The 21,327-nt window shown below is 39.7% G+C and overlaps 1 protein-coding gene and 1 pseudogene across 2 annotated transcripts in view; one reads left to right on the forward strand and one right to left on the reverse strand.

Moving 5' to 3' along the window:
* The window catches only part of ARIH1 (ariadne RBR E3 ubiquitin protein ligase 1), a 79,642-nt gene extending 59,491 nt beyond the window's left edge, over positions 1-20,151 (reverse strand). Inside the window, exon 1 of the mRNA XM_080929775.1 lies at positions 19,476-20,151. Within this exon, the coding sequence (XP_080785901.1) occupies positions 19,476-19,847 (372 nt within the window). The 5' untranslated portion in view covers positions 19,848-20,151. The remainder of the gene's footprint in view (positions 1-19,475) is intronic.
* Positions 10,441-10,883, forward strand: LOC308430629 (large ribosomal subunit protein uL15-like; annotated as a pseudogene). The gene has a single exon. The product of its transcript is annotated as a large ribosomal subunit protein uL15-like (transcript).
* Positions 20,152-21,327: the final 1,176 nt, after the last annotated feature.

The following is a 21,327-nucleotide window of genomic DNA, read 5'->3' on the forward strand; positions in this document are numbered from 1 at the left end:
CAGGCAGATTTACTTGGGCTTGGAGCCAGCTGTTCCAGGACAACCAGCTCTATAGATATAGGTAGATGAATGGATAACCCAAAATGGTGATGTGCTCCTGTAATCACAGCGCTGAGGGAGAAATGGGCAAGAGGAAGAGAAGTTCAAGGCCAAATTCAGAGACATGAGACTATCTCAAATCCCTTACTCCAAACTTACAAAGAAAATTAATAAATTTGTTTTGCTTTGAAACAGAATTTGACTTAGCCCTAGCTGGCCTTAAATTTGCTACTATATAAAAAAAATCAAAATTATAAAATTAGAAGAGAAAATGAACCACTAAATTGAGGCCAGTCTGTATATGTAGATAGTACCAAGTTATCCTGGGCTACAGAGTGAGATGAAGAAGAACAGAATGAAGGATTGAGGAGGAGAAACACAAAAATAATTCCTATCTGAATATTCACTTCTAAGCTACCCCCAAATAAAAGAAAGGCAAAGATAAAGGTCCAAGTTAAAAGAAATGTCCTTCCCTCTGTGATGATTCCCAAAGATTTCCAACAGAATACTTTCAGTATTTTTAGAGATTTAAATCAAAACGTAATGCTTAACTGACTATACTAATGTAGCAATTTGAAATCTTGCTGAAGTATGCACACACACTAAAAGTGTTCCTGACACACTAACACTTGCAAACACACCTGGCAAAGGCCACCGTGGTCCTTCACATGTCCAAGAAAACTGCTTTCTGTCATTTAAGTTTGGAAGATCACCTATCCACGCATTTTATGAAGAAAATTGTTTCTGTCGTGTCAAGTTTAGAAGATTAAAGAGATTTTCAACCTCTAGAAAAAAAGCCATGAAAACTCAGGCGATGGCTTCAGTGGGCAAGAGTGTAGGCTAAGCTCTAACGAGGACTCAGTTTGATTTCTAGCACCAACAGAAAAACAGGCATGATCATGCACTCGAGGACACACATTATCAAGATAAAATTTCAAACATTATATTCAGATAATAAAAGCAAGATACCTGACAACCACCTTGTAGCCTTTGAGTGTATGTACACACACACACACAAATGCACACACACATACACCCCTATGTCATGAGTTTAACCAATAATTAATAAGATGTTTCTACTGGAGCTCTAGAGATGGCTCAACAAGAGCACTTGTTGCTCTTCCAGAGGACCTGGGTTAAGTTCCCAAAACCCATATGACAGCTTACAACAGCAGCCTGGAGCCCCAATTCCAGTGGATTTAATGCTCTCTTCTGGCATACATGTCAAAGTTTTTTAAGTTAAGAAAAAATCTACAGAGAGATATATCAATGCTATCAATCTATAAATCGGTGTATAATAAGTATTTTCTTAGCTGGGCAGTGGTGGTACATGCCTTTAGTCCCAGAACTCAAAAGGCCGAAGCAGGCAAATCTCTTAGTTTGAGGACATCCTGGTCTACACAGTGAACTCCAGGACAGTCAGGGCTACAAAGCAAAACAACCAAAACCAAACAAATAAAAAACTCTAGTGGTGACTGAAGTAAGACAACGATTTAAAACTCAGTCCAGGAAGACAATGTAACAGGTAAAAGCACCTTCCGCCAAAGCCTAACAAACTTAAGATTGGTCCCTAGGATCACAAACTGGAAAAAAAGCAACTCCTTCAGGTTGTTCCAGCCAGAGCACATACACAATTTTTGTAATGTAATAACATTTTTAAAAGATTTAGATATTACAATATTATGATTATAAAACTTTATGCATGCATTAAGTAAAACAATCTAAAACAGGTTGTTTGGTTGAATCAGATTTGGTGTTTTGTTATTTAAAAAAAAAAAAAAAAAAAAGACCCTAAAAATATACAGTGGCTATATGGCATGTGTTCCTTTGCCATCTATGGAGTATGTGCAAACTGCATAGCTTTGGGACTCCTCGATGGCTACAAGAGAGTATTGAATCATCTAGAACTGGGTTAGGAGTGCTAGGAACAACCTAGCTTTAAAATCCAACCACTTCTCCATTTCTCCAGTCCACATGAGGTAATCTATATACCTTTTATGTGTGTATGCCTGAGTTGGTATGTGTGCCACATGTGTGCAGAAGCCCATGGAGACTGCAAAAGAGCACTGGATCCTCAGGAACTAGGCTTTCCCATAAAGATGTACAGAATAAATGTTGGGCCTTGAAATTGCCTTTAAATTATGAAGCACTTGCTGCTGGGGTGTGTGTATGCACTTAATGATCCTTTAATGACTTGTCTTTTTAATGATTCTGTCCTACCTTTGCTGCTGCAGCCCGCCTGTCCTTTGCATCACTGAATTCAAACTTCTGGAAGTACCCAATATGCACTGTAACAGACAGATGGACAGATCAATGGGCCACAGCGGCAAAGGCCAGAGACACAGACTTGATAAACTAAAATCAAGGTAAACCAAGGGGAGAACAAAACTAGAAAAGAAAAGTATCTGCCTCTACCCATCTATGGCAAAATTCTTGAATTCGATGTCTGTACCCCTTCCATACTCAATAAATTACTCTTTTTGGTTTTCTTGTTTTTATCTGGTTTGTTTTTTTGAAACTGAACCTCACATAGCCCAAGCTAGCCTGACCCTAACCCTGATCTTCCTCTCCCCACCTCCCCTATACTGGGATTATAGGTGTGTGCCATCGTTCTCAGTCTCATGCAGTACTGAGAACGGAACCCAGGGCTTTGTGCATGCACTCTGAGATCTCAGCTATATCCCAATCCTAAACAAAGTATTCTTAATTGCAAATTCTTTTTCACAAGAACAGTAAGATCAAGGTAACATGCAACAAAAACACATCAGTATGTTCAATGCCAGAAGCACACAGCAGGCATTTTGTAACCCTATTTCTTTAAATAGAGATGACTTTTCATAAACAACCTATTATCGTATCTAAACTTTCTATTCCAAAGCTAACCTACAAATTACCACATGCAACACTGTCTTCAAATTAAATTAAAACTTAAGTACACTTAAAAACAACAGAATAAAACTTGTAATTCAGTTTTTACCATTCTACATTTATTTTACTATATAAAGTAGGATTGCTAGCACGCCTATCTAGGACTAATTTGAAGGCCTAATAACAGTGTATGGGAGACGTACCAAGGCCCATTACATTACAACAATGAAACATGAATTTAGCCTATAACTTCAAATTCAGTCAAGAGGCTTCTACTGAATACTAAGTCAGTGTAAGTAGTACACTAAACATTTCAGTCAGATGGCACCTTTCACCTGTCTTCACCAAAAGCTTATACACAGGCAAAAGCAGCCATTTAATCAATTTGTTTTACATGAGCCTAAAATAAAACCATGCTACATGTTTAAGAAAGGAAAGATTCTGTTCACCCTCTATTTCCAGGGGTTTTATCCTTGTAATCCATTAAAACTTGGAACAGGTAAAGAAGGACGATATTAACTCAAGTCCTGAAAAAAGCTTCACCTATGTTAAAATTCTACAGACTAGTCACTTCCCAGATTGTGCAGAATCAACATTACAGACAGGAAAAGCCAATTATCTTAATATCCACTGACTACCTACCTCTGTATCAACTAATATCCTTTTGACTATCGGGTAAAATCTTTAGAATGTATTAGAAATGTCTAATTAGCAGACTACTAGCTTCCATCAATCCAAAAGCTAATACAGACAGCATATGAATTCTATGGCAGAGACTTCCCAGATTTGATTGAATTTGTCAATCCAAATTCCTCATTAAATACAGCAAACACATTGACTTGGAACATTCTTTTATTCTGACAATAAAAAGTTTACATAACCACTTCCACAGTGGAAACCTGTCATTCAGTCTCCTGAATCTGTAGTCCTTCATACTCAGCTTAGACTATCCCTTACTCCAGAGCAAGACAATAACCAAATACAATGCATGGTCTTTGCTTTAAAGATATGAAAGGACTAAGGATGTAACTTGGTGCCTAGGGAAGGCTTGCCTAGCTTTAAGTTCAATTCCCACCACACAAAAGCAAAACAACTTATTAGCTGAAGAAATTTCTGGTAATTTTTATAGCTCATAACACAAAAAATTAACTCTAAGATAGTTTTGATTCTATTCACAATGATGTCAACCATTAATTTCAGAACATTTCAATCACTCTAAAAGTTAGCTATTTTTTTTCCCATTCTTTCCATCCAGCCTCTGATAATTCCTGACCTGACACTTTCTCTACTGATTTGCCTATTCTGGACATTTACAAATTATTTGAATGCAATATGAGATCTATAGTGTCAAGTTAATGCTACCGTTTAATTTTAGCTATCTAGGAAAACCAGCAACGCAAAGAGCTTGCAATGCATGGCAAACAATTTTGTTTCAGTGAGTGAACACAACAGCAATTCAGTCAAGACTATTAAAATGCTGTTTAAACCTCCAGTTACACTTATCTTACAGATAAGGAAACAGTTATTCATTAAAATAAATTGATACAAAACTTCATAGATGAGCAAAGACAAAACTGAAACTGAATTTAGAACTCCAAGATGTTTAAATGCTTAACAAAATTATGTTTTCTTGTAAATTATTTCACCATTTCTCACTTATGACCAATAGCCAACAGGTGCTTCTGCACTATTTCCACCAGAGCTAGAATGTTTCAAGTTGTTTCATACAGCCTTAGGGCATAAGTCTATCTCAACAGTACTATCCTAAATCTTTTCAAAAGCATGCTGTACTGCCTGCCTATTTATTGACTGCCCACCTCCTATCACTTTACTTCCCAATAATCTGAGTGACATGTTCTAACTGTCCATTTAACACCCTGACCACTAACCAGTTCGTTGTCTGTTACCTCCCACTCTTTTTCAATCTAGAAAGTTATTAACTTTCCCTCCCCTAACTCCCTGACCACTTTCTGGAGAACAGTTCTCTACAAAACCCTAGCTGTCCTAGAACTCATGATGTAGACCAGACTGGCTTCAAATTCAAGCCCGTACCTGCCTCTGCCTCCAAAGTGCTAAAATCTAGGGTGTGCACTGCCATGCTCAGATGGTGATCATTTTTTAAAAATCAGCTTTTATCTTCTTCTTTGTTTGGCTAGATCCATTTTTTTTTCAAACAATCTTAAACCTCATTCTGTATTAGGGCTTATCACTAATTCAGTATACAGCTCAGGTTGACCTCAAAGAGCAATGCTCCTATTAGAATTATGAAGGAGAACTGAGTCATACTATCTTCAACATTAAACATTTGTGAATGTTTCGGTTACATAGAAAAAGAAAAATTAACCTGATTCATAAAGTTTGCATGGCAATTTCAATGTTCCCTTAATCTAGCTTGAATCCAATATTACCAGATTAAAAACATTTTTAAATTCACAATTCCCTAGTTAATACTATCTGACAACTGCTTATATATTTGCTAATGTAGAGTCAGAAGTACACAGAACTCAAAACTATTAATAAAACAGTTATACAAGAAGAATGACTTTTTCACTGAAAAACCCACCAGAATTTCAACAAGATATAAACAAACAAATTTGCACTGAGCCTGGTGTCAATGTGCTACTGTAGTGTCCTTTCTACCTTATTTAACTAATAGAGATATACACAGGCAAGCATTCAAACCACCAATGCACAACCATCTTTCTGATCAACAATTTGTAAGAAGGGCAAGTTTTATTCCGGATTTAACCCCTCCCCCACAACATGCTACTTTGATGTACATTAATCTAGGTTTGCACTGCATTCTCCAAATATGGTAAATCTTAAGATTACAGATAAACATATTACAAGATAAACATTTTAACACTACAGTGAAACGGATTAAGAGTATGAAAGAACTTAAGTCAAGGGTCTTCAAACATCAAAGTGTGCTCACGTCTAAAAGCTATGGAAGTTTAATCACAGAGGGTTTAGAAATAAGCTCAGGGACCATTATAGCAGAGAAGTAGTACTCAGTAAACAGTCAGTCTCTTAGTTTATCTGGCTACATAGTAATCAAAATTTACATGGACTTCAATATGAACCTTAGATAAACTTAGTGTCATTCTTAGCATTTTCAACATGCTTAAATACTACATTTTGATTTTTTTTGTTCTTATTTTATGTGTATTCATGTTTTATCTGCATGTATGTCTGTGTGAGTGTGCCAGATCATCTAAAACTGGAATTACAAACAGTTGTGAGCTGCCATGTAGGTGCTAGAAACTGAACCTGGATCCTCTGGAAGAGCACTCAGTTACCTGAACACTGAGCCATCTCTCCAGCCCCTCTGGTTTTGTTGCTGCTGTTGTTTCTCGTTTTTATTTTTCTCAAGACAGAGTTTCTCAGTGTAGCCCTGGCTGGCCTCAAATTTAAGTGTTGGGATTAAAGGAACAACCACCACACCCAGCTTTACACTCTTATGAGTATTTTGTGGATTTTTGAAGTATATTTTCAGCACCTTGGCTTTAGCTGGACAAAATGCAACATTAATCAAGCTTCAGAAGGTGGAATAATCTAAGAACCCAGCGATAATAAACCAAGGCAATAGAAGTTGAGATGATGAGGAGGACAATGCCAACTACCACACAGATTTCAGAGTCAGTAAAATGGCATTCAGTAACAGCTGGAGATGTGGCTAAGTGAAGAACACCGACTTCATTTCCAGAGGACCCAGCTTCCAGTCCCAGCACCACACAGAAGCTTACAACTATCTGAAACTTCAGCTCCAGAAAAACTGACACTCGTCTTCTGGTCTCGCCAGGCACCAAGAACACATGTGGTACCACTGACAAACACACAGGCAAAACACTTCAACACATAATTTGTTTTGGAAGAATAAAGACAAATGCATTTTCTTAAAGTTAAATAGTATCAGTAATAGATCAGATCCTCAGTTAACAGTCGCCAAACTCACATAAGGAGAGGCAGATAAAGCATACTCATAACAATAACAATTTCAAGATGCTATTCTTTCATTATCTGTTGTTACTTCTGTTAGAAAGAAAATGCCAGGCTTTGTGGACCAAGATCTACATATGAAATTTCAAAACTTATTTATACTTTATTCTTTTTAAATGCTTTTCACTGAAATGAAAAGTAAACCAAAATGTTATAATCTCAATTTTGTCTTAAAATGTATTATTTCTTTTCAAGACAGGGTCTTACCATGTAGGCAGGCCTGGAGTTCGGTCTGTAGAATAGGCTGGCCTTGAACTCCTAAAAGATCCTCCAACCTCTAATCCTTGAGTGCTGAGATAAAAGAACTGTACCCTACACCCAGCTGGCTTGAATTTTTCTTGAAGTCTGTGTGCAAGTTGGGTCTTTGTAGTACCAAACCCAAAGTATTTAACATACCAGGCAAACAGTAAACCCCGAATCTACAGTATTAACCTTCAACTTTCTGTTTTTTGAGACAGAGTTCCATAGTGTAGCTCAGGTTGACTTACTGTACAACCAGGATTATCTCTGAACTGGCAATCCTCCTGCCTCCAAATCCTTGTGTATGCCATTATACCTAGTTATAAGATGTAAAATCTTAAGTGGACATACTTCTTAGTCTATTTATTCTACTTATAGGTTATAGCAATAGTTACAACTCAGAATTCATTGACTAATTCTGTTCAAGTCAGTCTCATGGGAATAAGAAAGGGGTTAATTCCATTTTAAAGAGCTTTCTAAGAAAACAATATTATTATAACACTGAACATATGGAACCTACCAAATGAGATTCAAAATGTTATAACTGCTTTGAAAATAATTTTCTTTATCTTTCCTTGAAAGAAAGAAAGAAAGAAAGAAAGAAAGAAAGAAAGAAAGAAAGAAAGAAAGGGGTTAATTCTAGTGAAGCAAATGTTTTCAATACAAAACAGATTCATACCCGTTTTTACTTACTGTTATAAAACATTTTGTTTTAGTCAAAACTGGTTTCCCTATGTATGTATCCCTGGATATCCTAGAACTTGCTCTGTAAATCAGAATGACATCAAACTCAGAGATCCACCTGACTCTGCCTGCCAAGTCCTAGGATTACAGGCATGCATCACAACAACCTGACCATATTTTATGACAACTTTGGCAAATCATTTAATTATTCTTATGTTCAACTTCCTTATCCATAAAATATCAAAATAGTATCTATCCTTTTTTTGGTTCTTTTGTTTCCTTTTTGAGACAGGGTCTCATTGTCACTCTGGTTAGTCTAGAACTCAGAGTGCTGGGATTAAACACCATCATGCCTGAGCTTATTATTTCCCTTTTTCTTTTTCTGTTTTTATTTTTAATTTGAGAATTTAGAGAATCTCATACATTTTGATTATACGCCTTCCCCTCCCAACTCCTTCCAGATCTTTCTCTACATTCTTCTGCACCCAACTTCATGTATTTATTATAAGCATGCATCACCATGCCCTGATTTTTTGAGTTCTAGGAATTAAACCTAGGTTCTTGCGTTCAAAAGGTGACTGCTCTAATTAGTGGCCGAGCTCTCATAAAAACAGCATTTAAGGGACTAGGAGTGTATCAGAGACAGAGCAATCACGAGAGCCCTGCAACTGACTTACCAAATAAACACGAACTACAAGGATAAAGTCCCAGGCACAGAATGGCATACTACAATTCTTAACTTTGGAAACCAAACAAGACCAAGTCCAGAAACAGAGAACCACAGAAACTAGGACACATAATAGATAAAGATGGGCAAAGCAAATGACATCTTCAGTGCCCCACCCACCCAGGGGACTTTTATCAGTACTTCTAGCAAGCAACTTGACCATCATCTAGCCCAAGAAACTGCTGACAGCATGGTAGATCTGACCTTACAATCCCAATGTGTTCACATTCTGACACCTAGCATCTGAGACTATATAACAATGCAAGGGGAAATTAATCTTGCAAATAGAACTAAGGTTAATATGCAGCTGACCTTGAAGTAAGGTCATCCTGTATCATGCATGTTAGTCCTTTAAAGTAAAAAAAGGCATAAGGCAGAAATCAGAAATCTGAAGATGCTCTGATACTGGAAGATGGAAGAAAGTCTCAAGCCAAATAGGGTGGTATCTGTTAGTGTTAAAGAACAAAATATGTGCTCTCCCCTCAATCTTCCAGAAAAACATGCTACTGACCCCCTGAGCTTTAGCTTTCTGACAGCTAATTCAGACTTCTTTCAGTACTCCTAAAGTCGTATTTTAAGTCACTAAATTTGCAATTTATTAGAGCAACAAATAAGAAAATAATACAGCACCCACCTTTAATCCCAGTGCTCGGGAGGCAGATATGAGTTTGAGGCCAGCCTGGTCCAGAGTGAATTCCAGGACAGCCAGAGACACTTAGAGAAACCATCTTTAAACACACACACACACACACACACACACAACATGAAGGGCACAGAATAAATAAGCGGGAGTTTTTAATCAAGTCAAATTTGGATAGGTATCTCAAGAAATGGTCTACATTTCCTCCAGGATATTTGCTGAAGGAGGACAACACAGGGCCTAAAAATTACAAGGGAAATCTCTGAAATAATGAGAGATAACTTCGATCATTTAAGAGAGGTAAGAATGAAAAAGTATGGGGGTAGGTTGGTGGTAGCACTCAGAAGAGAGAGGCAGGAGGATCTCTTTGACTTCCAAGATGGTCTAGTCTACAGAGTGAATTCCAAGACAGCCAGGGCTACTCAGAGAAACCCTGTCTTGAAAAACAACAAACAAAAAAGGAAAAATATGAAACCAGGGAAGAGACTCTGAGAACACTCTAGGGATGGAACACAGATTGAACAGGACACTGAGCCTGTTCATCCACCACATAAAGAACTAAGCTAAGGGAAGAATATTGTCCATTCTGAAGGAAATCTACTGTCTTCATATATAGAATTTCTGAAGCACTATAGACACAATATATGGCACACTCAAAATATCTAACGACAGAATCACATGACCAAAATCCAAGAGAAAAAAAAAACAGCAAGAAAATGGCAGTCTGAAGTGACTCAGCTGATTCAGATACTAGACATATAAATCTCACCTGCATATCTAAGAACTTAAAGCAGTTTGGAAATGCAGGCCTATAATCTCAGCTCTCAGGAGACAGAAGCAGGAGGGTCACAAGGATAAAGCTACCCTAAGGAACATATCAAGACCATGTCTCATGATTTAAAAGTTAAAAAGAAAAGAAAAAGTATGAAGGCAAATCAAATGCCTACAAACCCAGCACTTGGGAAGTGAAAGCAAAAGAAGTGAGGTCACATCCACAGCCACAGAACAATTTCACAACCAGTGGGAACTACAAGATCCTGACTCAATGTAAAACAGAATGGTTCTGTTTTGTTTTGTTTTTAAGTGGCAGTGCACTTTGCCTAGCATGCATAAAGCTAAGTTTCTTAGTACCTAGAAATATTTTTAAAATAACCTGTATGGCTAAACTAGGTCTGATAATCTGAATTTGATCTCTGAAGCCCACATAAAAGAGCAGGATGGCTGTTTCTTTTCTGCCACCACCATGCCATCTAGACTGAGAAACTGGAAACTCTGGGGCCACGTGAGCCATGGCCGCGGTCGCATCGGTAAACACCACAAGCACCCAGGAGGCTGTGGCAATGCTGGAGGCAGCATCACCACAAGATCAACTTTGACAAGTATTACCCAGGTTGCTTCGGGAAAGTTGGTGTGAGGCAGCACCACTTGGAGAGGAACCAGAGCTTCTGTCCAACTGTGAACCTGGATAAATTGTGGCCCTTGGTCAGCAAGCAGACACTGGTCAGTGCAGCAAAAAACAAGACTGGAGCTGCTCCCATCACTGATGTTGTTTGATCAGGCTACTACAAAGTTCTTGGGAAGGAAAAGCTCCCCAAGCAACCTGTCATCGTGAAGGCCAAATTCTTCAGCAGAAGAGCTGAAGAGAAGATAAAGGGTGTTGGAGGTGCTTGTGTTCTTGTGACTTAAAGCTACTTCAGAGCTTAATTATATACTAACATTAAAAAAAAAAAAAAAAAAAAAAAAAAAAAGAAAGAGCAGGAGGTTGGGGTGGAGAGATGACTCAAAGGTTAAGAGTACTCACTGACTGCTCTTCCAGAGGTATTGAGTTCAATTCCCAGCAACCACATGGTGGCTCACAACCATCTGTAATGAGATCTGATTCCCTCTTCTGGTGTGCAGGCATACATGCAACCAGAACACTATACACACACACACACACACACACACACACACACACGTATACATACATATGCACATATATAATTTTTTAAAGGCAGGATATTGCGATATTCATATATAATCCCAATACTCCAGTGACAGAGGAGACTTGCTGAGGAAAGTTCAATGGCCAGCTAGCCTGGAATATCGAAGAGAGAACCTGCCTCAACAAGATGGAAGGAGAAACTGATTTTCAAAGTTGTACTCTGGTCTCTACATAATGCTATCACAAGCATATGCGCACATGCGCACACACACACAATTTCTTTTAAGTGACTAAATGATTGGCATCCTAGAGAAAATGGAACAAAGCACAAAAATACCTGAGAAGGAATCAGTAGAACGCTGTAGTTTATACCAATGAATCAGACAGTAGGACAGACATGGGGCACACCTGTGATTCTAGCATTTGGGAGGCAGATGCAGAAGAATCACTTTGCATTCCCTGGAACTTAAATTGGAAGATACAGTATATAAATTAAGCACTAATTAAGGTGCATTTAATAGCACATTAGACAGAAGAGGTCAGTAGGAATTATTTAAACAAAAGCATGGAGGAAAGAAGTATGATAACATGCAGGCTACTAAACAAAGAACTACCAAGTGCTAATATATGGGTGGTAGAGTTTCCAAAACTAATAAACATGCCCACAGCAAAAAATCTGATGTTATCTCATAGCTAAACACAAAGGAAATACTGACTAGGCTTACTAATGGGCTTTTTTGGAATTGAGGACGAGGAACAAAAAAAAATTTATTTATTTATTTTTTTTCGAGGTAGGGTCTCTTTATGAAGTGTCAGCTGTCCTGAAACACTATGTAGACCAGACTGGCCTCAAATTCAAAATGATCTGTCCACCTCTGCCTTGTGACTGCTGGAGTTAGAGATGTGTGCCACAATGCTCCACCAAGGGAAAAACAAAACAAAGCAAAAAACCTCCACACCACTTTCAGAATGGAACCCAGAAAACAGCACAGTCATATTTTAAAAATATTTTTTGTGCATGTGGTCCAGGGCCTTGCAGTTGATAGGATAAATCCTCCAGCCATGCTTGCTTGTATTGTGAGAAAGTGGTTTTGCTCTATATATAGCTCAGACAAGCCTTAACTTGCTATTTAACCCAAGCTTGCCTTGAATTTATGATTCTTATGCCTCAGTATCTCAACATTGTTGGGAGTGTAGGCCTGTAGTCTTACTTGGCTAACAACAACTTTAAAATGCAAAGAACTTAAAAAGAAAAAAAAATTGCATTTTAGGGAACTGGAGAGAAGGTTCATTGGTTAAGATTACCAGATTCTCTTTCCAGAGGAAAATAATTACAACTCCCAATTCTAAAGTTTCTACTTGTTTTGTTTGTTTGCTTCTTTGTTTTGTATGTTGAGACAGGGTTTCATTCTGTATTGCTATGGTTGGCTTGGAACATAGAGTGATTCTTCTGCATCTGCCTCCGAAATGCTAGAATCACAGGTGTGTCCCATGTCTGTCCTACTGTCTGATTCATTGGTATAAACTACAGCGTACTTCTGGCATCCCTGGTCATTCAGTACACAGAAACACACACAGGCAAAACACACAAGCATGGTATTTTTAAATATCAGGATTTAAAATTATTTTGAAGAGTTTGAGATAGTTAAATGACTGTAAGATTTGTCTTCCATGTTCCCACCTCCTGCCCCCAAAGGAGGCAAAATAAAACTAGCTACAAAAAATTTTATGGATTCCTATATCAAACCAAGAATTCTTCTGAGTACTGCTACTGCAGTATTAGCATGAATGAGAGCCCTATCTCCTAGTCATGTCATTTCACTGTAAAACCAGAACACCAAGAAGTTAAGTCAGTTCATTAGGTTATTAAAATTTTTAAGAATTCTATCTCATTCCTAAAAATCTCTGGAAATACTGGTTCATAACATTTTGTGTATCTTCCAAATGGTAATGAATTTTTATTATAGTTTTTTGATACTAGAAAGCTATTTCACAAAGGCAGATAAAACTTCTCAAAATTCCAAATCATATAAAACTCAAATTCAGCAACATTTTAGCTGTTTTCCTTAAAACAGCTGATAAATTCTGGCTAAAGAAAAACATGTGATAAGTATCTAAATGACTAATTTGTTAATAAATCTTTCAAGTAAAAATGCTGTCCCTTCAACATTTAGCTCATAAGTCAAAAGTTGAGCACAAGTTTTTTATTTCAAACAATCTTCATACTTTCGTTTGCACAAGTATTTTATGCATACCTCCCATTATATCCCACAAGCTGAGAAGAGATGTATTTATGACATAATAAAACTAGCAAGCAAGGTGTGGTAGCATACACATTTGTGACCCCAGCACTTGAGAAGCTGCAGGGGAGAAAAACTAGTTCACAGGTAGCCTGATCTACATAGTGAGTTCCAGAACAACTTGGACTATGCCATTTCAAAATCCTGTCACAAAAAACACAAGGAACTGGTATTGAATTTAACTGTCTCGTTTAGAGTAAGTGAAAATCTAAGTGGTGGGGAAGAACATGATGACTTATCAATATATAAGAGTAACTCTTGCTAGGTATCTTAAGTTTTATCTACTCACTGCTTCTACACCATGAATAAATCTCAAAACATTTAAAGAGAAATAACACCTTTGTCAAACAGCTTCTTGGTGGACAATCCTTTGAAAGTCAGCACTAAAATAAATCAACTAGTAATACCATTATGTCAGTTCATATAGAGTCAAGGAATGACAAAAATATAAATGTTACATCTGGGGGTTGGAGAGATGATGGCTCAGCAGTTAAGAGCACTGACCGCTCTTCTAGAGGTCCTGAGTTCAATTTCCCAGCAACCACATGGTGGCTTGCAACCATCTGTAATGAGATCTGATGCCCTCTTCTGGTGTGTCTGAAGAAAGCTACATTGTACTCATATACATTAAATGAATAAATTAAGCTTTCAAAAAAAATGTTACATCTAAAAAGGCCTTTAGGCTAGACATGGTGGTGCATGCCTTTAAACTCAGGTCTCAGTGGGCAGAGCCAGGCAGATCTCGGGAGTTAATACCAGCCTACTCTGCACAGCAAGTTTCCGGTCAGCCACAGCAATACAGGGAGACATAGTAACAAATAACAAAGATTAAATAAAGGGACTCTAAAAATTAGTGGTCTTAACCAGTAGTGGTAACATATCCCTTTAATCTCAGCAGAGGAAGGGGAGGGTCTCTGAGTTTGAGGTCAGCCTGGTCTACAAAGCAAGTTCCAGGACAGCCAAAGCTATGCAGAGAAACCCTGTCTCAAAACCTATCCAAAGAAATAAAAGCCTGTCCTCCTCCTCCTAGAATTTAAACATTGTAGTCTTATACTATTCACATTTGTAGCATCTAGAAGCCATAAAATAATTTACTAGTTCTAGGGAAAAAAATCTTATTTGGCTACCTTTGGTTTACACAGATTATCTGATAAATAAGGGAAATTTCAATAGTTAACTAGTACTTCTTTCAGACTACAGAAGTATGCTGTGTGCTGTGCACACAAAGAACAAGGAGGTTCAGCTTTCAGCATCAAAGCCCTCATATTTAGTCAAGTAGAAAGACTTAGATAGAGATCGTTTTATTACAAGTTCTTGTGGGCTATACAAAGTATCTATATAAAGTGCTAAGTAAACAAGGAAGCATTGGAATGGTAGAGACTCCAGAAAAAGAAATCCTTAAGCAGTTGAAGAGAAAAGCTATTCCAAGAGGTAACCACATGAAGAGAGAAACAGGGAGCTTTCTAAGTGTGCGGTGTAGTCCTAACCGCCAGAGTCGGGCTGTGGGAGATTAGGCACAAGGACAGCTGAGGTGGAAAAGCATCAGGTAATACTAAAGTGTGTATCATCTGATATATAGATATGACTGCCATAAGGAGTAGGAGCTATACTTTCAACAAGAAAATCTCTTTTGACAAAAGAATAACTTCTACATATGTCGGACAGCAGTATGATGAATGTCTAACTCAAGAGCCAAAATAAGAGGCCCACAATTAGGGTTGGTTATTAAAAGGAATGGGAAAAAAGGTAATCAACCTGATCTGGGCTAACTGAATGATGGAAAATTTAGAAAGTGAATGTAGAATGGCTCTTAATAGTTAAGACTGGGTGAATTAATTGAAGAGCTGCTCCCATCCCCCCACAAAAGAGAAAGAAGTATCTGCCCAAAATGTCTGTGCTGAGGGAAACACCCTTAGCAGTAACTAGACTTTTAGTTGTAAATTATTGCTAAGAATCAGAAGAGACTTGCTTCTATAGTTAGCTTATTTAAAGATTAGAAACTTATGGCTAGATATACTGTAAAGCTAATTAGAATCAGTACACTAAGCATTTCTTAAAATTGAAAAGTGATACATTACATGGAAAAACTCCTCTAACAATATATGATACTCCGTATTTAAACTCTAAGCCTGAAAACCAGACTTAATGTTTTTAATTTTTTTGTTCTAAAACGCCATACTATCCAGCAACTTAACTGGTCATCTACTACTATACACCATAAGACATGAAATGACATTACTCCAAATAAAGCTGTATGGTCACCTATCCCTGAATTAAAGAAGAAAAAAAATACAAGTTTTGGAAAAAATAAATCAAATGATTGCAAAAGTCTACTTGACAGTTCAAAAGGACAGGTTTTTAGCTGAGCAGAGGCAAGTGGATCTCGAGTTCAAGGCTAGCCGGGTCTACAGAGACTTCCAGACTAGCCAGCAATACATAGACCCTGTCTTAAAAAAAAAACAAAAAAAAAAAGGGGGGAAAAAAACAAAAAAGGAAACTCTTAGGCTTTGAACTAAGAATAATAAAGACTGCCACACTCTCATTACCATGGGTTCCGAAGGATCCAGCCAACTTAAATCAGAATCACGATCATTTACACATCCAAAAAGTAATCATCAAATGCAGCCTAAACATATTATTCTACTTATTACATCACCTTATGATAATTATGGTATTTATAGTTATTAATGTAGTTAACATTTAAAAGGAAAATAACAAAGAGTGGCTGGAGAAATGGTTTAGCAGAGAACACGGATGCCCTTGCAGTAAGAGTTCATTCAGTTCTGATCATCTATCTACTGAGGGCAGCTCACAACTATGGGTCACTGCAGCTCTGGGGATCCAGTGCCCTCTTCTGGCTTCTGCAGTCATCCACATACTCACACAAATACATGTTTTTTTTTAAATTAAAAATATACAAATAAACAAGCAACAAAAAAAAAAAGGCAGTGGCTAGCTAAAACAGAGGGCACCCTGTTGTGGTTAGCACTTGGTGTGTATGAAACATTTGTTATCCTGGAATCCAAGAAGCTGAGGCAAACCCAGGAGTAGAACAGCCTAGGGAACACAGGAAAATTCCATCTCAAAATAGCACAAAATGAAATAAATTAGAAAGCATGAAAAAAGAGGCAAGAGTAACTATATGCTCACTGTGTCTTAAACAGAATGATGGCACTGCAGAGTTCCAGGATGCCCTGAGCTGTGCAATGAGACTCCTCTCTCATACGTATCTGACTATATTAGGCTGTGGACATAGCTCAGGGACAGAATACTTGCCTAGCATATGCCAAGCCTCGAGTAAGACTACAGAACCATATATAAAATCCTGCTTGGTTCGGTTTTGGAGTCTTTTTTTTTTTTTTGAGTTGACCTGACTCAACCTCCAGAATGTTGGGATTAAAGGTATGCACCAATACACCTCACTCCTCAAAGCAAATTTTTTTAAATGACCATTTGATACCAATTAGGCAATTAGTTTAACTTGAAAGCACTTTAACAAAATCTCAAAGCCTTGAAAATGAGCCATTCTCTTTAATTCTACAAGTGGACTTACATTAAGAAAAAAAAAAAATTCTATGTCTGACCTCTGAGGATATGTATGCTTATAAGTTAAAAACTATAAAAAGCCAGCAATAGGTTGATTATACAAATTAATGTGTAATCACTACATTCTTTAAAAGGGTAGTTACTTATTAGAAAATGTACATCAGAAATTCTTTCTGGTTTTGAAACCTGATTTGTTTCTCCCCACTAAAAACAAATTACACAAAAATCATTATTTTCAAATACATATGGCTATGCAGGTTCCAGAAACTAGCTACAGCTCACATTTTGATGTCTCTTGGTAATTTATTTTGTCTTTAAGTTTCTCTTTACTCGTAAGATTTTTTTCTTACAATGTGCATGTATTACCCGTATAATGTTTTGAATTTAAATAACCTAAAACAGAATCAAGTCTAGTTTAGCTCTTTAAGAATATTAGTTCAAGAAAAGATGGTCTGAGATAGATATGTTCTACCTTTGACTTGACTAGTATTTCTAAATGTTCAACAAGAGATACATGCTCAGGTGTTCATAAATTCTAAGAACAGCCTTACTTATAAAGGCTAGAATAATGAAGTAAGAAAATATGGAAAAGTAGGACACCCCCCCTCGAAAATCCCTAATTTTACAAGTCTTTTAGTTCATCAGCATTCATTTTCTCTAAACCTAGAAAGAATGATGTCATGCATATCAGCTACCTGACCTAGGTAACTAAGATAAACCTAGGAATGGACAAAATTGGATGAGATTTAACTAAAGTAAAATACACATTTATAAGTCAAAAAGTTATTTCTGATAAATACCCTTAAATTATTCCAAAACATAATTATAATGCCAGTAAGCTAGGTAAGTTTGAAAACATCAGAATTTATATAATTGCATGTAAATTAAAGTTTTAACCAAATTCCTTGCTAATGCAATTATCTTAAAAAAGAAAAGAAAGAAATCTCAATTATCTAAGAACTAGAGCAGTGAAATTTATCTGACTTCTACAATCCTCCCATTTATTTCCATCATCTACACTGACACTTGAGATTTCCACTACTAACAATGCTAGATGAGATTTTCCATTATTCCAAACACATTCTTTAATGCCTAGATGGTTTAATCTGCAAAATGGTGCCTACTGGATGAGACCATAAACATGTTAATAATGGAAACTCAGCAAGTAGGCAATGACACTGATAATCTATCCATGAATAATAAACCAACCCATTCTAAAGTTAAAAAAAAAAAAAAAAAAACAATGTGCTTGAAAACAAGAGTAACTTCTTGATCCTGTGTAGTTTCCTTCTGTGTAACTACTGTTATAGTTAAAATGAATCAAGATTTCACTCTGACTTTTCATTTTTGCAACAGAGGGAAAAATCAAGAGTCTCGAACGTTTTTGTCCTACCAGAACTTTTGCTTTACCATGGAGTTGTATCTCCAGCACTCTTTTTACTTCATTTTGAAACAGGGTCTCCTCACCAAGTTCCCAGGACAGCCTTGAGCTCACTCTGTAGTCCAGGTAGGACTTGAATCTGCCATCAATCTCCTAACTAGAAATTTCAGACTTTCACCACAGGGTCGTATGTCATCTTTATTTTCCAATCATATCCCATTCGTAACAACTTTTCCTCCAAACAAATGAAAATTTATTTCCTAAAGCTCAAAAATACAAGATCTGATGTATATAGTGTTAAATGAGATGCAGTAACTGGCCTGAAGCAAGATGAACTTTCTATGCACGAAATAGAAACTTTCAGAGAAAGGAGTTCAGAAGCTGGAATGCCTCTACTTACTAATTCACAATAGAGTTTTGTTCAATTAGACAACATTGCGTTTTACTGTTGCTGAAGCTGCCAGGGTGGATAGGGAATCTGCAATAACTATTCCAACAGCTTCCATCAAGTTACCACTGGGAGTAGTAGCAGTTAGGTTCCTAACACAAAATATGGCTCTCCCCCTCCCCCAAAATGTAGGCATAAGCCTCAACATCGGAAATTAAGGCCAATCAGCACCTCTTCCAAGAAATAGTTCCCTTCCCCCACCTTTAAGTAGCCACTTAAGACTGCCAAGGAGATCCATTTCTTTATTAGCCGGTGCCCACTTGGGGCAATCGTACACCAAAGCTGCTCTGAAGGGCCTGCCCTAATCCCATCTGAAACTGCTCAAGAGACTCAAGGGCTAGGATAAACCTTGAGAAAAGGGCTAGGTTCTGACACCTCTTCCACACTCATCACCTCACCCCCCTCGAGCCCGCCCCTGTATCCCGTCCTCCGGCCTGAGGAAAGACACTCCGGTCCGTAGTCATGCAGGAACTGCCGACCATAGCCGCTCAGGCAGCCCCAGGCCTCCGCCATGCCAGGACTCCGGGAAGCACCGCCCAAGCGCACCTCCCGACCGGCCGGCAGGGCAGACAGGCCCGGGACGAGCCAGGCCCTAGCCTGCTCTTCGGCGCCGCACAGGCCGCCTTGCTCCGCTCCCCTAGCCGGCTCCGGGGCCGGACGGCGTGGCGGGGCCCCTCACCTGGATGACCTCGTTGACCTCCCGGATACATTCCACCATGTGCTGCAGGATCTGTTCAGCGGTGAGCACCTCGTAGCGGTAATCCTCCTCCTGCTCGTGCCCCGGGCCGCCACCGCCGCCGCCGCCGCCGCCGCCACCGCCTCCGGGACCCAGAGCGCTGCCGCCGCCGCCGCCAGTCTCCCCGCACAGCAGTCCGTCCCGCTCCCCGCCGACGCCCAACCCGGGCTCCACCAGCTCCACCTCGCCCAGATCCAGGTTATCATCGTCCGGCTCGTCCTCGTCGTCGTCCTCCTCCTCCTCGGCGCCGCTGTCCTCCTCGCTGCACTCCTCGTCCTCGTCGAACTCGTAGTTGTAGCCCTCGTCCGAGTCCATGGCGCGACGCGCGCGGGCCTGGCAGACGCTGGCCGCGGCGCGGAGAGGGCGGGGACGCCGAGGCCCCGGCTCTCGCTCCGGCTCCGGCTGCTGTCCGGACGCAGGCCTGGTTCCGGCCCCGTGGGCCGCGGCTGCTCCCCGGGTGCGGCGGTTGGAGGCGGGCGGCGGCGGCGGCCGGGAGGGCGCGGAGCAGGGCGGGAGGGAGCGCGGGGGCCGCTTGCTGCCGGCCTCAGTCAGACGCCGCTCCGCTCCGGGCTCGGACGGAAAACAGTGCCCAGCGCCACCTCCGCGGCCGCTGCTACCGCTACTGAGCCAACAAAGGGGCGTGCGTCACCGCGCCGCGCTGCGTCATCGCGTCGGTCCTCTGTACGTCACCGCGCCACGCCCCTTGGCCCCTGCGTAGTATTTGGGGAGACCCCACGGCCGGGCCAGAGGAGGACGGGAGTGCGGCGGCGCGGCGCGACGGTGGCCAGGCCAGACTGAGAAGCTGTAGGTCCTTGACATGAGGCGACTGAGGCCTTCCGGTCGGGGAGGAGTCCGGGGAGCGTCCAAGCGGAGGTTTTCGCGACGGACCTTCCTCGCTTCCGGGCCTCACAGGCACTCCTGGCACGCCCCAACTAGTTCCGGGAAGCCGGCAGCTGCTCAGCTAAAATTCCGGTTGCCTGATAACTGCCTGGAAGGTGGTAGCACGAGGAACCTCCAAATTGTGTGACAGGTAGTTGGAGTGTTACTGTCCACTCTTGGGGATCTACAGCTGTTGTCCGGTCCCCGTGAAGTGACGTCATCGTGAAGAGACAGTTCTTGAACTCTTGTCGACAAGCTCTTCTTGAGGGTCCAAAACGACGTGAACAGTTATGTTCCTCAGTTGATTACTAAAGCTCATCAATTCCTCAATTGATCATTAAGGGCCTTCCATAGATTAACGCTCCTTTTCACTGAGTCCTAGTACCCAGGTTAGCAGAGGCACTTGAGGCTCCAAAAATAAAAGTGTACACCTTATGGTGGCATATACTTGTGCCACATGCACAAAGACCCCAGTTGCAGTCCCCAGCAGTGGAGCAGAGAGGCTTTCTAATACATCTTACATTGAATGTAAATTACAGTAGTAATTCTAGGAAACAATACAGGCAAACCACACCTACAAAGACCAAATATAGCAAGGGAGACTGCTTATCTGGAAGTAGTGCAGAAGTAAGCTGGGTTGATGGATGGCTATTTCAACAGAGGAGGAGAGGAAGGATGACCTTGGCTCAAAACACAAAAGTTCACGTTAGTTACAAAACTGAAGCTTAAAACTCAAACCAGTAAATGGGAAATATTGGGCACATTAGTTAAGAGGTCATGACAAAGCACTTTATGCCTTTCCAAGGCTGGTTTTATTGTGTTTTGTTTGCTTTGGACTTAATACCTAGAAAATAGAACAGAAGAGCCAGGAAAGTGTTTTGAAGGAAGCAGAGTCATAAGAAACCTCCCTCTTCCA

The sequence above is a fragment of the Micromys minutus genome (genome assembly GCF_963924665.1).
Source record: "Micromys minutus genome assembly, chromosome: 16".
Lineage (NCBI taxonomy): Eukaryota > Metazoa > Chordata > Mammalia > Rodentia > Muridae > Micromys > Micromys minutus.